At 41.0% G+C, this 17,618-nt stretch overlaps 2 protein-coding genes across 2 annotated transcripts; one reads left to right on the forward strand and one right to left on the reverse strand.

Annotated features, from left to right (window-relative positions):
- Positions 1–357: 357 nt before the first annotated feature.
- On the forward strand, positions 358–5,983 carry LOC125897244 (lactoylglutathione lyase-like). Its single transcript, XM_049590428.1, has 6 exons — positions 358–503; positions 1,975–2,057; positions 2,225–2,365; positions 3,743–3,810; positions 4,057–4,146; positions 5,591–5,983. Exons 1-6 carry the CDS (start codon positions 432–434, stop codon positions 5,683–5,685), a joined length of 549 nt encoding a protein of 182 aa, XP_049446385.1. The 5' UTR covers positions 358–431; the 3' UTR covers positions 5,686–5,983.
- Positions 5,984–9,155: 3,172 nt separating this feature from the next.
- Positions 9,156–17,408, reverse strand: LOC125896973 (hairy/enhancer-of-split related with YRPW motif protein 2-like). The gene is made up of 6 exons (XM_049589976.1): positions 17,053–17,408; positions 16,699–16,857; positions 13,493–13,571; positions 13,323–13,406; positions 11,794–11,875; positions 9,156–10,784 (listed from the first exon to the last, which is right to left on the reverse strand). The coding sequence occupies exons 2-6, from the start codon at positions 16,782–16,784 to the stop codon at positions 10,090–10,092; spliced, it is 1,026 nt and encodes a 341-aa protein (XP_049445933.1). The 5' UTR covers positions 16,785–16,857; positions 17,053–17,408; the 3' UTR covers positions 9,156–10,089.
- Between the last annotated feature and the right edge of the window lie 210 nt (positions 17,409–17,618).

Genomic DNA, 17,618 nt, shown 5'->3' on the forward strand with positions numbered 1-17,618 from the left:
ACAAATGAACAGCCAGTGTGATGCAGCCAGAATGTTCTCTGTGTTTAATGTGTGGTGACATATGTGAATGATTTGCTCAACTATGCTGTTGGGAAACCCAAACTCTCTACACGTACAGACAAGGGGAGTAATTTCCATTCCACGTGTAATCAGTCTCAAATGTTTTCTTAAAAAAAAAAAAAAGCCCTAGATCTTTCAGGTTTTTGAAGTAACTTAAACTTTGTGGGCTTTAGGCTTTACAGAGTGATGGTTGTGCAAATGACGTACAGATTTTTAGGAATTCTATGTCTCAAACAGCCTGAAAAATAATGCATATACCTGCTGTAAACATCAGCAAAGCATCTCAGAAGCACCATTTTATCAGCAGCCCTTGAAGGCAGCACTGCATAGAAGGAGAACTTGTTCTGTTCACTCTGTGTGATCTGAGAGCCATGGAGTTCAAAGGGGGACTGTCGGACGAGGCTGTGTCTAATGCCTGCAAAGAGGGAGATCCCATGACTAAGGTGAGTGTTTGGTTTTTTAATATTTACTTTAGTGGTAATGGATTTCATTAATTTTGTTTCACGGCTCTGGCAGGGGACACAGACTGTGGGGTGACTGTAATCCAGTCGAACCTGTTGACAGCAATTTCTCTGAGCCTTCAGCCCTGCAGATGCCTGCAGGCCACACTGACAGTTCACACACTTTAACATTTTATACAGGAGCGTCTGCTGAGCTGCTGAAAGCTCCATTTCAAGAGGTTTCATGTGTTATGATAGATTCAGAGCAGGGTTTATACTCACATAAGAGTCACAGCTATACAGCACATTAATGCTGCCACTGATTTTTCAAGGGCCAGTTCACCTCAATTACATTAAACACTCAGTCACTTATGGTGTTATCTAGCCATGCAGAGAGCTTCGGCTTCATGTGCCAACATTTTGAAAATATCCACCTCTTAGGTTTTTGTTTCCACCCCAGGACAATGGTGAAACTCAACAACTTGTCTTTCCAAAAGCAGAGTGCAGGTAACTCTTTATAACCCACAGAACACTAGGAAGTAGATCACAGTGAAATTTTAGATGATCCACAGTAACACAGCCTATGTTACTGCCTATTCTATAGTCTGGTAATGGCCTTGAGAAAGTTTTTGTGACCCGACCTCCATGCTGGACACAGATAAATGGAGTACCAATCGCTGCCCATTGGCCAGACCATCTTTCTCATTTAACAGCTAAACAGTACACTAAAATATGCTTCGGAAAACATTTGAGACAAGAAATAAACAGTGCAGTGACAAAATCTTGATTCATACTTGATTGGCGCTGCCTAGTTTGACAGTTTAACCAGTTCCCAAGCAGTGATTAACATGATTGACAGCTGGGTTAAAGACTATTACTGACCACGCTGGTTTGATTCTAGTGAATGCCATTTGAAGCAGTAGAAAAGGAGCTTTATAGGTATTGTTGTGTACGATGTGGATTTAGTGGCATCCCAGGCCTGGTTGGCTAGCAATCTGTCTAAACTGGGAGGGGGACCGGACCAGGGGTGTAGTGCTGCAGGAGCATGCCAAAGCGCACCAGAACGATGCTCCTCCACTTTTTTTTCCTCCACAACTGAAGAATTAGAATATTCCCATTTTGCACAATCCGGTACATAAACATGTGACTGTACACCCTTGGACCAGACGCATCTGCCAGAACAAATAAAACATAAGGTTGCAGATTCGTCTGGTCCCCAGGCTGCCGAGCATCAAACAAGCTCAGATAAAGTCCATGACACAGTCAGAGACTAGCTGGGGAACATTTAGCAGCTCTTAGCAGATCTTTCTCTCAGGGGTTGGTGGAGACCAAACCAAAGCGTCACGTTGGACTTGAAAAACTTGATTTGACTTGGTCCTGAGCTCAAAAAGGGCCATTGTTAATATACAGTGTTGATCAGTACAGATTTAAAGATGTATTTTCTTAGTTGCCTTGATGACTTTGGTCTCTGCAGGACTACATGATGCAGCAGACGATGCTGAGGGTCAAAGATCCAGCAAAATCTCTGAACTTCTACACCCGAATCCTGGGCATGACGTGAGTCCTCAGTCTGATCCTGAGCCTTTCTGAGCAAATCTCATTCCAACACCTCAAACTTTATCTTTTCTGTGGTGCTCACTGGAGTTATCATCAGTCCAAGCATTTTTATTCTGTTCTGTTCAGCCTTTAAACCATTAACCACTGAGCTCCTCTGTGGTTTCCAGCTTGCTCCAGAAAATCGACTTCCCCTCAATGCGTTTCACCCTCTACTTCCTGGGTTACGAGGACAAAGCAGACATCCCGGCTGACATCAAAGAGAGGACGGCGTGGACTTTCTCTCGCCGAGCCACCATAGAGCTCACACAGTACGTATGATGACACCAAACACACCCTGAAGCACCAGATGACACTGTGTGTACTTTTGGCCTGGGCTCATCAGTTCCAGTGAAGGTACTGCTACAGCATACAGTGATATGTCAACAACAGTGTTCTTCCGACTTGTGTCAACAGTTAGCATTCGGCTCCACAGAGAATTGGTTTTCCCAGTTTGGTGCTGAAGAAACTTAGTTTTGTCCCTTTCTTCAGATACACAAAGAACCTAGTTATCATGCTCTGGAAAGACTGAAACCAGAAAAGTGGAGGCTATGTAGCAGCACATTAATGCAAGTGATCTCACAAAGAAATGCACACGAAAAGCATGACTATTTGCACCAGCAATGAATCTGCTTATTTTCTCAATTCATCGATTAGTCGTGTAGTCTGTGAAATGTCATGAAAATATCTGTCACACGTCTTGATTTTCCCGACCAACAGTCCAAAACCAAAATATATTCGGTTTACTGTCACAGAAGAAGAATGAAACCAGCAAATATGTGTGTTGGAGAAGCATTGAGTTTTGTGCTTTGAAGCAACTTGCTCTAATCTAATCTAATAGATTGAGGTGTCCACATACTTTGGGTCAGATGGTTTAAATGTTCTTTGTTGTTCTTTTGTTTTTCAGCTCATCACAAATAAAAATAACGACCTGTTTGTAGGGATGGGTATCGAGAACTGACACTGCTGACACTGACATTAGAATCGTATGCCTCCAGGCTTATATATTCCTTTTATCAATGCCGGCATGTGTTTTTTGACAGTTCAAACTCACGCGTCTACGCTGCTTTAAACTTACAAGAAGTAGAGAAAGAAACAGCCCAATGTGTGACAAAAAAGACGACAACAGCTGCTTAATTCCTGTAAATTGATATTTCAAGTGAGGGTGGAAACACTAGCAATATGCTGAAACATCTTTTTACACAACATGGGCTTTAATTCCAGGAATGGTATGTAATTGACACTCCACACATGAGTGCCACTGCTTCCAACCGAATCTGTAACTGATGGTAAATATCCTATTATAATACCATTAGCACCACACAGGGTGGCTTGGACTAAAACTACCTAAATGAAAGTGAATGCTGTACAAATATTCTCTCATTTCACCTCAGAGAGAATAAGATAGTTGCGTTGACACGGAAAGCCTGTGTAGGTCTACTTTTTTTCCACACAGAAAATTGATAAGGAATCAACAAGGGGATCGATAAAGAATCGGACCCATATGCAGAATCAATAATGGCACTGGTATCAATAGAATCTTAGCAGCTCCCATCCCGACCTGTTTGTCTGCTGTTTTTTCAAGAGGTATATCTTAAGTTTGTCCTTTGTGTCAGTGTTTTAATGAATCATATTTCTCTGTCTGTCAGTAACTGGGGTTCAGAGTCAGACGAAAGTCTGTCGTACCACAATGGGAACAGCGAGCCGAGAGGATTTGGTGAGAATTTGAACTAAGTTTATTTCACTGTTAGTAAACGTAGCTTAAAAGTGACTCTTTTATCATTTTACCGCCTTCACTTACTTTAATCTGACTATATATACATTTTTAATGTCACTATTTGTTGTAATTAACTGGTCCAAGCTGACTAATTATTCTAAGGATGAGATCAAAGTGAGGATGGCACCTACACTGTTTTCTTTATGTGTGTGTGTGTTTTGGGTGTAACCTGCTGTCTTGTTGCAGGTCACATTGGCGTCGCTGTTCCCGATGTTTACGCTGCCTGCAAAGTCTTTGAAGAGCAAGGAGTGAAGTTTGTCAAGAAACCAGATTCAGGTGAGTCAGAAATCAGGTCCACACTGTAACTATTGTATATTAGAGAATAAAAAAATCAGACTGTCGCTACACCATATGTTTTATTTGTGTCAACAAACTATTAAATATAATTTTATGAAGTTCTCAGTGATTTCCTGAAACAGCTAGTCACTGTCACTTTTATCAAACAGACAGGAGTAAACAGTGCATTTGTTAGGAACTATTTTCAGCGGCGGATTAATCCACATTTGGTGCTCTAGCGAGTTTGTATGGCAGCAGGATGGTGTATGTGGGAATGAGTCAAAATAAACTACAATGTGTATTCATAGTAATAAAGGATCATGTCACCCAGTGCAGCAGTGTGGCTCATAATAGTATGTGGACAACAGTGGAGCTCTATGGCACAGAGGAAGAAGATATATCAGGCGTTGATACACAGTACTTGTTAGTGGATACATTTACTGTTGGCTTTGTTTTTTTCATGGGATTTGTTGACAAGGAAAATCTAGAATATTACCAAGTGTATTATTTAACTTATCAGTCTAGAAGGTGAGCTCAGACACTTTTGGGACTTGGAAATTACTCACTGTCATTTCACATCGACTGATTTTACTGTGAAGAGAGACCTTGATTTATGAGGTAAAATAACCCAAATGACAGACAGTGCTCAACAGTACGGTGGCCAGGAGAGGTCAGTGCTGCTTAGCTTATGAAAATGTTACTACTAAATAAAACACAAGCAAATTAAGAACACGTTTTCCCATTTGTCAACACATACACACTGCAAATACAGAAGCTCTGCAAGTCCAACACAACACAATGGAAATTTTCAGGGCGCACTAAATCCCAAGGAATACGACAACCACTTTTTATTTACGTTAATTACTTACTACTCAGTAGCTTTTTGTGTTTCCCAGAAAATTATATCACGTTGTTACTCAGTTGTGTACAATTTGAAGAACATATACACACACACACACACACACACACGCACACGTGATCTATTTGCTTGTGTTTTCCTTAAGCTGCAGTGGATTCAGCACCGTCAGCCACCTTATGAGAGTCACAATCAGCAGACAAAACATGCTGAAAACAGTCTGGAAATGGTTTAGATTCTGAAATGCAAATATCTTACTATACCTAAACAAATGTCCCCACAACACCCACATGTTGTTGGTTGATATAAGTTTCCACCAGGAGATGGAGCTCATGTTCAGCTGGATGCCAGCAGGCTGATGGTTTGCTTGTATTAATCACCATGTGGGGACATAAGGCCTGTTCAGTCCTGTTATGGGGCCTCACCTCCCAGCACGATGGTCCTCCCACAGGAGGGCTGAACTTAGTTTTCAGTTTTGAGTCTCAGGAATGAATGTAAGCCAGTGCAGCGTCCCTCTGAGAGACAAAAGTTAGTGTGTGTGTTTGTGTTCACCATTATATTAACTGGCACCATTTCCCCTCCTCACAGGTAAAATGAAGGATCTGGCCTTCATTCAGGATCCTGACGGCTATTGGATTGAGATTTTAAGTCCTAACAACATGGTCTCATTAATGGCACCTTAAAGCAGAGAAACACCGGGGGAAACATTCAGGGCATCATGGTGAAGAAAACACTGCTGAAACAAAAGAAGACTTTTATTTTTTACATGACAAAGCTTTGATATGCACATAAACTCTGTCCATTACAAGCAGCAACCTCCGGGGTTGACACATTAAGCCAACTCGAAGTGCCAAAAACTGCAGTTCCTGTAATGGCCACTTGAGGCTGGCTCCAAAACAGAGTCAGTTCCCTTAGACCTCCCATGTTAAAATGTCCAGCATTACAACAGAAATAAACATGTTTACAGCCTGGTGCAAGAAATGGTTTTGGTTTCTGTTGCTTATTTCAACATTCATGACAACTTTTTACATTGTATTAGGACTTAAAGTTATGTGTAATTAAGGGGATGGCCACGCTGTGTGACAGACCATTTGCCATTAGTGTCCTCAGCTTCTCAGTCAGATCCAAACCTCGCTCTTCCACAGCGCCACCCTCTTGTCTAAATCCGGTCAATTCTGGCTCCAAAAATCCAAGATGGTAACGTCCAAAATGACAAACTTGAGACTTCAAAATGAGAGTCACCACGTCATTGTGGCTACATCTATCATTTTTATTTTCTGTGGTTCTTGCAATCCAGAAAGAAAGGATAATAATAATTAAAAAACAGAAATCAACAAGTGGTCTCTGATTTTTTTTTCTTTAAAATCATTTGACAGTTTGTTGCAGAGTTGCTTTTACCTAAAAGGTGAAATAGTATATGCTCCACGCTCTGTCACAAACAGAAACATGATATTGTTCTTAACCTATCATCAGCATGCTAACATGCTCACAATGATAATGCTAACATGTTGTTATTTAGCAGGTATAATGTTACCATGTTCACTATCTAAGCTGTGTCTCAAATCGCGTACTTCTGTACTTACACTTAATATTTTGAGTGCATCAGTACGTTCACACTGAGAAGTATGGGAAATTGCAGTGCACTATGAGTACGCGGATGTTGCACTCAAAACGGTCAAGAAGTTGAGTGTGGAACTATGGACTCTTCTCGCCCTCAATGGTTGCCATCTGGGCTACGTAGCAGAAGGGGAGGGACCATTTTTCAAACTGGAAATAGTGGTCGAGGACTGTGCAACCGTGAGCGTCGCTGCATTGTGCAAATATACGTGTGTTTTTTGCACTAAGCACCACTATACTGTTGTCGGGTATAAGCCAGCAGTATGTTTGTTGGGTTAATTTATCACTCTGTGGGGTGTCGGTGGCTTAGTGGTAGAGCAGGCGCCCCATGTACAAGGCTGTTGCCGCAGCAGCCCGGGTTTGAATCCAGCCTGTGGCCCTTTGCTGCATGTCATCCCCCCTCTCTCTCCCCCCTTTAAGCTTACCTGTACTGTCCATTAAAGGCAAAAATGGCCAAAAAAATATCTTTAAAAATTAAAAAAATTTAGCAGTCTGTAATGATTTGGTACGGCAAATGATAACGCGAATGCTGAATTTGTGGTCGTCATTTCACTGCCCTGTTGAAATTCGTACATAGTGTACATAGTACACATAGTATACTACATGGAAGTGTCCTAATGGAAGTATGTGATTTGAGACACAACAAAAGTTTGGCATGTTAGCATGCTAACATTTGCTAAAGGCTAGGCTAAAAGCTTAATGATCAGTAGTAAAAGAAGTACTCAGATCTGTCATGTAAAAGTGAATACCAAAGTTTTAAGGCTGCAGGCAGTGTCTGACAGTGTGAACTTCCTGCTATTTTAGTGTCTTCTCATACACATTCTGTCTTCCAGTTGTTATCTGTCCTCTGTGTGTCTGAATGTGAAGTGCTGACCAACTCATGTCACCCAATTTACTGCCGGTCACTTCAAAGTGGCGTCCGGGTGTGAGAACCGTGTCGGCTGACCAGGGCGGATTTATAGTCCGCAGAGTTGTTCCCAGGCCTGTCAGCCTTTAATCCTGCATTCAGCTGGAAATGATGCCGTTTTCTTCTCTGAGAGGATTTAACGGGTGCAACAGTGATTTCAGTAAATCAACTGCAAGATGAAGGCAAAGCAGGCGTGGATTAACGTGTGTGTGTGTGTGTGTGTGTGTGTGTGTGTGCATGTGTGAGCCACAGTGGTACAGTGTTTGGGGTAGGTTGTAACATTTTCCACATGTTGTTACAGTTAACCCAGACTCTTGTAGCCATGACCTGTCTTACCTTTAAGCTAACAGCTAAAACACTAACAAAAATGAATGAAGTAAAAAGTAAAGACAACTTTAAACTTGACTGTGTCTGCCAGGTAAATTTGTGAATCCTGGGATAGCGAAAGAATGACCTGCCCTCCTCTCCCTGTGATTGGCTGGTGCTCATTGCTCTCATTGGTTGGATTGTTGAAGTTTAGGCAAGAGGTTTAGGCATTGGTTAGGGTTAGGGTAAGAATCAGAGGCAGAGTGAGGCGAGCCATTTGTTTGCTTTCTTAAGATTCGCAAATTCTCGTCTGCCACAGGGTGCTACTTCCTCACACAAGGAATAAGGACTAAAATCAGGTAATTTGTAGCGTGTGTTTGACTGGAGAAACTTTGAGTGTTCAGACCATTCTGTGTTAAAACCAGTCTCCCCTAGTTAATTCAACTGACACTGATACAAATGGCTCGTGCAGAGCAAACACACACAAGCATTTGTATGGTAAACCACTCGAGTTTGCAAACAGAGAGACAGAATTTGAGCCTTAAGACTAATCAAAGTCTTGATTGATGACATCAAAAATCATCAGGGACCAAATTCATCATCTGTAATAGAACTTTTCTACTTCCTGTTCTCTAGAATAACAATGAACATTACTCTGTCAAAATGCACATAAACCTGTACACTGGTGTTCCCCAACTTAACATCTTTTTCCCTTGAACCTACATGTATGTATCAGTATGTGCCGTATTGATAAACCGTGCAAAAAAAAGTGTAACACTTAATTTGGAAAGTCCGCCTACAGATAATTTGCAGAGTATCTGTAACATTTCAGCAGCTTAGTAGCTGAAATTCAACGGTTTTGCTTTGTTTATCATAGTTGACAAATCATGAATATACTTACATATTCTCATAATAACAGCAGGAAAAGAAGGAAAGTAAAGGTGGCGAAAGTCTGACTAGGGTGGGTGAAAGGGGTCATGGATGGGTCCAACAAAGTCCGACTTTCATCCAGGAGAGTGATGTTCACACCCTGGAAGATTATAAAGTCAAACCCTGCTCTTTTTTTCCTAAACCCAACCATGTGTGTTAGTTGTTGGAGGAAGAAAACTTCAATTTGTGTTCTTGTACTGACGTAGTGCGTTTATTTTGAAAGACGCAGTATGTAAATGTTAAATTTCCTGTGAAAGAGGACAATACATGTAACAGGCAGAACCTGACAAGGCGTCTGGCTTTTGTCCAGATTGAGACTTAAAGCAAAACAAATGATTTAAAATACAACCAGGTTAAATCAGCATATAAACCAAAATGTAAAGTTTATTCAGAAAATATAAAAACATCATAAGAGCTGCATTTTTCATGACAGCAGCGACATAGTTCATTTTTATTGTAAAAAAAAGAAAAAAAAAGAAGGTAAATCCAGTGACAGTAAACCACAATTAATAATAGAAAAGTGGGTTTATTATAATTGAATATTATTCCGTTTCAGTCAGTTTGTCAGTTACTGAAGGACATGCAATCACCATCATCATTTTGTTAATCTTCATCCCAGTTTGCTCCAGACTGAACAAACATCTGTCTGAGGCTGTACTGGTTTTGGCAGGTCTGCAGTAGCACCATGTCATCCTACTCAAAAAAAACAAAAACAAAAACAAAAACATGCTTGTTAGTCAATCAAAGTCCAGTGAATTGATAATCTCTCAGGCAGATTTTTTGGTTCTTTCTTTTTGGTCACATGGCTGGCGTTTAAGGTCTGAAGGTTTTAAAGAAAAGTTTGCCGTTTTCTACTTTTTCTTACTGTCAAAAAAATATATATTTTTGGTGAGGTCAGTGAGGTCAGTCAAGGTCCAGTCTACAGGGATTTTAGGTTTTAGATTAAGGTTCTTCAAAACAGTTTTGGTTTTTAATTTCAAGCAACTTTTGTGAGTGAGTGTAACTTTGTTGAAGTGGCAAAAACCTTACGCGAAAACAAAGCAGTTTAACTGTAACGCTGTTAAAACAGTTCAGTAACGCTGAATAAAAAGAGAAAAGGCAACAAATTAAAAAGGTAGACCAACTGGTTACTGTGAAATCAGCATTTAGAAAACAGCAAAGAGAACATCTCAATTAACAAGTTAGCAGAGCTAGTGTTTGAGCCGAGTGTTAAAACCAGTCAGTGAAAGTGGGTTCATAACTGTTTTGTTCACTGGTGATAAAACAGTTTTACAGGCTGTTAAAACTGTCAGAGGTTAGTCGGCAACAAAATCGTTCAGTCAAACAGTCAGAAAGCTCCGACCTCAGCTCCCCATGGCCTGTAGGGTTTACTACTGCTGTGAGGAGTCTGGGGGGAGGAGGAGGAGGAAGAAGAGGAAGAGATGGAGATGGGAGGGCTAGTGCTGGCGATGGTGGAGGTGAAGGAGGATGGATGGAATATAGGAAAACCTTTGTGGAGGGTGATGGGAAATGGAGTCGAGAGGGAGAGGAGGGAGGTGGAGAGAGGAGTGGGGGCGCAGGGGAGCACAAGAGATGAGGAAGAGGAGGAGGTGTGGGAGTCTGCATGGGAAGAGAAGGAAGAGGCCACACTCTGTTGTGACAGCTCTTCAAGCCTCTGGGGAGCTCCACCTCCTCCAGCATCCTGAGAGACAGACAGCCCAGTCAGTTCGTACAGCGCTGCAGCAGTTGGCAGAGGTCGAAACACAGCCGCAGCTGCAACCGCAGCCGCCCAGTGATGGGGGTGGAGGGGGTGAGGTAAAGGGTGAAGCTGCTGGTGTTGATGTGACGAATGGGAGGTCATGGTGAAGGTGGCGGCGTCACGCTGCGAGGAACAGGAGGTGAGGTGGGAGAGGAGGCGGGAGCGCAAAGGGTCACCAGAGTCCAGGCCCTCCACAGCACTCAGGTAGCGGGAAACCTCCATCACACACTCCCTGAAACCCAGAGACAGGAAGTCCAGGGCGAGAGCGTGGGCGTCAAAATAAACTACAGACAGAGAGAGAAAGATTGTCAAATACTGAATCTTATATCAATATAGTTTCCTTAAAGGGACAGTTCATCTGAAAATCAAAAATACATATTTTTCCTCTTACCTGTAGTGCTGTTTATCAAGCTAGATTGTTTTGGTGTGAGTTGCAGTGTTGGAGATATCTGCTGTAGAGATGTCTGCCTTCTATCTTATATAATGGAACTAGATGGCCCTTGACCTTTGACACAAATGTGTCTGGAGGGAATCTTTGCTAACATAAACTGAACATGGCCATGAAGGAAAAATGTGCCAGTGAGGTCAAATTATTTCATCTGTTTTCTAAATATTATATAATATTATAATATATATTATATAATATTTTATATATATATATATATATATATATATATATATATATATATATATATATATATATAATATAATATTATATAATATCTGCTTCACTGTGTTAAGAAACTGAAACTGTAATTTCCGTAAAAGTCGTGAAACATTTTCAGAGGGTTTAGCTGTGTTAAAAAAAAAAGATACACATGATTTATTCTCTGCTGTGACTGACTTTCTGTGTTTGTTTTGTCTGATTTTACACACCACTGCTGTTAAACCCAAACAAACGCTGCAGGGAGACTGCCCGTGAACACAGCCAACACCCCGATGCCCCCACCCCCAGCTTTATTAAAGCAAACAACGCTCCTCAGGGTCAAGTGGTGCTTTCATCCCTGCAGCGCTTTCCCATGGACTCACCACCTCCCTCTGTCACACACACCACACAGAGTGCTGTTTAAGTGACACATCACATCCACTCACTGATGCTCTGACAAAACTAACTTCATAGACTGAGAGCTGACACAGACGACTGACGCGTCGCCTCACATCCTCTCTTAAAAGCTGCACTTGAACGCATGTTAAGACCACAGCAGACTGACCAACACAGTACAACTTCAGTGTTGTCAAGTGAATAAGTGAGAATAAACAGGACATACTGAAAAAAAGATTAATTCTGGTTACCTTTCCCGCCGGTCGTCTGCAACACCTTCAGATGGTCCACAGTCATCTGGAGAATCTCTGCCTTCTCCAGTTTAGCTGAACCCTGATAAAACAAACCAACAGTTAAAGCAGGATGTACTCAAACATGTCCAACCAGGTTCAGCAGCTCTTAATCATGAAAGCAACACTTAACTGAGGAAAAGAACAAAATCCTCTTCAACAGTGATGTCAGTTTTATAAGACTTTTATTAATTAATTAACCGAAACAGCAGCTGGATTCACTGATTAACACACACTGGCCTGAAAGAAGAGCTACTTCCCCAACTTCACATTTGTAGGTTTCATGTATCATATCAACATCTCTAAAGTGACAGAATTCAGAGTACATGCACAGTGTATGAGCTGAGTTTCTCATCAGGACGAGGAGGGGGTGGTAAATGGCATGATACCGAGGTGAGTCGGTTGCAAAGCAGCAGACAACTGCTCGAGAACAAGAGACAACAAAAATGAGTACTTACACAACAAGACATTTCCAGCTGTTTTTGTGGCCCCAAAACTGGATATTTTAAACAAAATGTCAGACCATTTCTAGCCCCGTTTGTGGTCACAAGATCAGGTATTTTTATCTAGACGTCAAGACATTTCTAGCCCTGTCTGTGGTCACAAAATTGTTTTTTTTTTCAAGATATTTTTTGGGGCATTTTGGCCTTTAATTGATAGGACAGACAAGCGTGAAGGGGGGAGAGAGAGAGAGAGAGAGGGAGGGAGTGACATGCAGCAAAGGGCCACAGGCTGGAGTCGAACCCGGGCCACTGCGGCAACAGCCTTGTACATAGGGTGCCTGCTCTACCACTAAGCCACCAACGCCCCAAAATTGGGTATTTTTTAAGTAGATGTCATGACATTTCTAGCCCTGTTTGTGGTCACAAAACTCGGTATTTTTAACAAGCTGTTGGACATTTTCAACCCTGTTTTTGGTCACAAAACCAAGTATTTTAAGTCAAAACATGACCTTTTCCTAAGCCTAAGTGGTTTTTAACCTAACCACACATTCACCACAGCATCTTTAAAACATAGAATTGAAAACTGAATCATGGAGAAACATTAAATAGTTCAACTACACTTGAAACTTACAAATTTAAGATATGAAACGTACACATGTAACATATCTGTGGTTTGCAGGGATGTAAAATACCAACATTTATTTGTGCAATTTGGTTGCATAATTAGGAGCAAACGTTTTTTTTTCCATTAGTTAATATAATGCATTCTCATAGGTGTACTCAGTTCTCCATTTAGCATTAAATGTTTATTTTGTACGAAGGGAAAATTGACAAAGGGGAAAGTTTCTTGTAAAAACCAAGACAGCTCACCCACTACTTTCTTTTCTGACTGGGTGTTAAAGGTCTAAGGTCTCACTGCCTCCCCTGTTGTCCACTCCCCTGTGTGACACCACTTTGAGATACTGACTTAAAGGCATGGTTCTGTTTCGACCCTGTGAGAACCCTGATGAACCTCATGTGGTCCTACAGAAACAAACAGATTGTCACCTGCTTCTCAAACGCTTTGGGGACGAGCCTCCGTAACTCGGACAGACTGTTGTTGATTCTGTCTCTGCGTCTCTTCTCGATAATCTGACAAACAAATAAAAACAGTAAAAACCTCAAATTGTCTCTAAATTGTAAACATTTAAACTTAATCATACAAAAAATAACTCTACCCCTCTGCGCTTTTTCCTCGCCATCACTTGAGTGGTCGTGGTCGGTGATCCACATCTTGTAAAGGACACCTTCATGTGCCTGAGAAGTTAAATAATAAGTGAATCAGTGCATTAAATAACCACATATGACCTCAAACTGAGCAGTAGTGATTTATCAGAGACTGAAATTCAAAAAATATTTAACTAAAGATTAATTTCCAGTTTTTTTGTTTATTGAGGAGGTTATTCCAGATGTCCCACAAAATGTCAGCAGTGGGATGTAACTTAATTTACTCAAGAGCTGTAATGAAGGACAATTAAGACAAAGGCTACTTGTACTCTTCTTGATTATTTCCATTTATGTTACTTGATGCTTTTAGAGCCCGGTCTTACTCTGAAGTCATCTGAAATCCGACCCTTGGGCAGGGACTTGTGGTGTCAGAAACCAAGAAAAAGAGGCGTTCTTTAACATCGGCATGACACGCCATTATAGTTAAATGGTGCCCAGCAGCATCAGAGAGGAGAAATGCAGCAGGACGAGGATGAAAGTTAAGGCTGTGAAAGTCCAACTGGGATGGGTGGTGGATGGGTCCAACAAACATGAACTCCCACCAAAGAGAGCGGTGTTCGTGTCCCTTAAAGCCAAACCCTGTTCCTTTTCCCAAACCTAACCACATGTTTTTGTTGATGAAGGAAAAAAAACGTCAATTCGCAGTGTTGTGCCGACGTTTATTTTGAAAGAGACTGCATGTAAACGGTAAATTTCCTATGAAAATGGAGGTGTATCTTGAAAGAAGACAATGCATGTAAAAGGCAGAACTTGACCTTGGGTACCTTGCATGTCGTATGTGGACATGGAAAGTCCATGACCAAATGTCAATATGTGACGAGGTCGGAGTGACAGTGTGTTGACTTTTACTGCACTACATGTCTGAGTCAAATATTGTGCTTTTCTTTACCTCACTACATTAATCTGACAGCTTTAGTCACTTGTAGCATGAAGGAAATATGATCATCTTGGGCAAAGATAATTTCCAGTACAGTCTGGTTTACAATACAAACTCCACTATGAGATAGGCTACTTCATCAGTATTAGTTCACACCTGTCCGTCTTCATTAATTAGGTAACTTAGAGAATATCAGCTGGAATGTAAAAGGCATGATGCATGATGGCTACTTTTGTTTTGATACTTAAAGAGCATTTTGCTGATAGTACTTCTGTACCCTTACTTAAGTAACACTTCACTCAAGTAAAGGCAAATTTCTTAAAATATCAGCAGTAAATGTTTCAGTGTCATCTTTTTTTCCTAAGTCTGATATTTCGCAGAGATGAAATGTGGCTTTATTCCCTTCTTCTTGATTAATTTGTTCCTCAAAAAAAAAAAAAAAAACACATCCAAGAAGTGGACACAGTGAGCAATTCATACTCTAAGAGAAGAAGAGCATGAAACAAAAATGACCACAGTTTGATTTCCTATGTTCATTACTGCATCACTTTTTCCACACACACACACACACACACACACACACACACACACACACACACACACACACACACACACACACACAAATCCATTCTCCCACTTATTCAAGGGCCAATCTCAAATGGTGTAGGATCCATTTTAAATATATAAATGGGGGATTTAGGGAAAACATAATTTCTAGAAGATTTTTATCAGTTTATATATTTTCTGTATCAATTTATAATGATAATGCACATTTCTTTCTCTAAGTATTATTTTTAGTACATGAGTTTTCCTTGTGATACAGTATTTTCACACTGTGGTATTCTTTAGTGAAAGATCAGAAGGAGGTTGTTGAATGGGATTGTGGGAACTGTAGGACACGTAGTAAGTCACTAGCCCTTTTTCAAACAGGAATTGTGCAAATTTGCAGGAAAGCCCAATCAGTCTTCTTTCAGCATTGGCAGTATAAACGCCAAATCGGGGAGTGCAGCAAAATGCTGCCTACCTACTTTTGTTTATACAGAATGAACCTTTTTCGGGGCAATGAGGGGTGTGAGCAAGTAACAAAACATGTAGCTCAGCGTGTGACGTAACCAGTGACGTAGGAGGGAAGCCGTGGCTAGTCAGTCCTTTGGCGATTCTCTCGTAAGTCGGCCCGTTCTTCTGCGTCCCCGTCGTCTGATGGTTAATGGCCTCTTTGTTTGCGAGGTCAAGGAGGACGCGCAATTCCTTGTCTCCCCAGGTGCTCATCTTTAAAGTGTCTGTCAGGTTTGCGTTTCCCTCTTGCTACTAGCTGCTCGCTAATTCCTGCTATCAGCTGTTTCCTGTTTATCCACCACCAGTGGGTTGCATGTTTGGCATCATCAACAGCCCCTCCCGTTGCGGAAGGGCGTCTCGGTCTGTTTAAACTAAAAGGGTTCCGCCAATATCTTTACCCCTACGAGGCGGAAAATTGGGCACCTTGGATCAACTCGCCAATCCAGCTCTGTGTGTATAAATGCTCGCAGCTTGCCGGCATGATGGCCCAACATTCGCCGAAAATCTGGCAGTGTAAAAGGGGCTAATAAGTAAAGTCAAAGCAGGGAAGGCAGTTTGATGGACTAAAATACTTCTTTGCAAAATTATAACTTAACATCACAGACTGATGATATAACAGTTTGTCTCAGGTTGGACTTTACCTTTAAATATTAAAAGCATAAAGACAGTAGATGTCCCACTGTAATCTGTTTTCTCTACACATTGATTCCTCCTGGTCATCTGGGGACTTGTTAAAAACTGAAGTCCAAAAGGAACCTTGCAGATTTTACTTCATAAACTGATCTGATTTATATTTTGTTTATTTGTTTGTTTTGTTTTTCATTTATTCAACAATGGCAGTACAGAATATTCAATTAACAGTGAAATGTAATAAACAGTATTATTTGTTTACTGTGTATTCTACAGATACCGAATAATATATAATTTCTTTTTAATTTTGTCTGATATTTTTTGACATTACCATTTTTTATATACAATAAAAAGGCCTCAGGCTAAGAGGTTTAACAATATTTTGAAATGATACCATTAAAAATTTACAAGCCAGACATTTTTTCATAAACTTCACCTCTGAAGTTTAAGAATGTCAATATGGTCGAGCCTTTCCTTCAGCATAACTTACAGTTAATATAAACAAATGTTTTTAGGTAGATTTAAACATTGACAAGCCACTGAAGCTTTTTATTGGAAAATGTGATCAAGAACTGCATTCTCCTCCTGACTCACCCTGGATAAATGCTCTCACTGCCCACATCGATGGTCTCCTCCACATCACTGTCCGCCGAGCTGCTGTCCTCACATGGCCGCTTCATGGTGTATGGATGGTGGTGAGAGCCGTCTGTCTCATGGACGTTTATTAAAGCTCAAAATAAAGTTTCTTCACCTCTGAACAAAAAAAAAAAAGCCCTTTAAATTCCTATAACATATTTAGAGGATTAATGAATTTATAAATGCCACTGCAGCTACAGGGACACTGCGGGAATGTTTAAGGACATTACAGAAGTCCTGGAGTGAAATGAAAACATTATAATCCACTATACAGGCACTGCCGAGGGACACTGATGAGTTATATGGTCTTACAGGGATATTATAGAAGATTTAGAGAGATTTTGGAGTTTTCTTTAATCCAGAGGTTGATGAAGTTGCAGGTTAGTTTGCTTCCCAGAAAGCCACAGAAGTTTCTCCTCTTGCAGAACTGTGAAATGACTGATCCCCCCCAAAAAATTGACTCGCGAAAAAATTCGACATCAGCACACTGAGAAACTGGTGCAAATCCTCTGAACTTGTCTGTCTTTAGTTTCTACAGTCAACAAAAGTTTTAATGTTTTTTTTTTATCTGAAGCTTCCAGGAGTTTTTTCAGCAGTGTGTGTCCTGTGAATAGTCCAAAGCAAGTGGCAAGTGCAGACCGGACTGCTGACCGGTTTGTCCTCCTCCTCCTTCTCCTCCTCTGCTAGAGCTTTCCCACGGAGCTGGGAGCCACACACACACGCACACACACACACACACACACACACACACACACACACACACACACACACACACACACACACACACACACACTTAGTGGACACACAAATTTGAGATGGAAGATTTGTGCAGTCTCTGCAGGGCTGGTCCTCCTCTCCTGATAATACTGCCTGTCTGG

Source organism: Epinephelus fuscoguttatus, linkage group LG11, assembly GCF_011397635.1.
Source record: "Epinephelus fuscoguttatus linkage group LG11, E.fuscoguttatus.final_Chr_v1".
NCBI lineage: Eukaryota > Metazoa > Chordata > Actinopteri > Perciformes > Serranidae > Epinephelus > Epinephelus fuscoguttatus.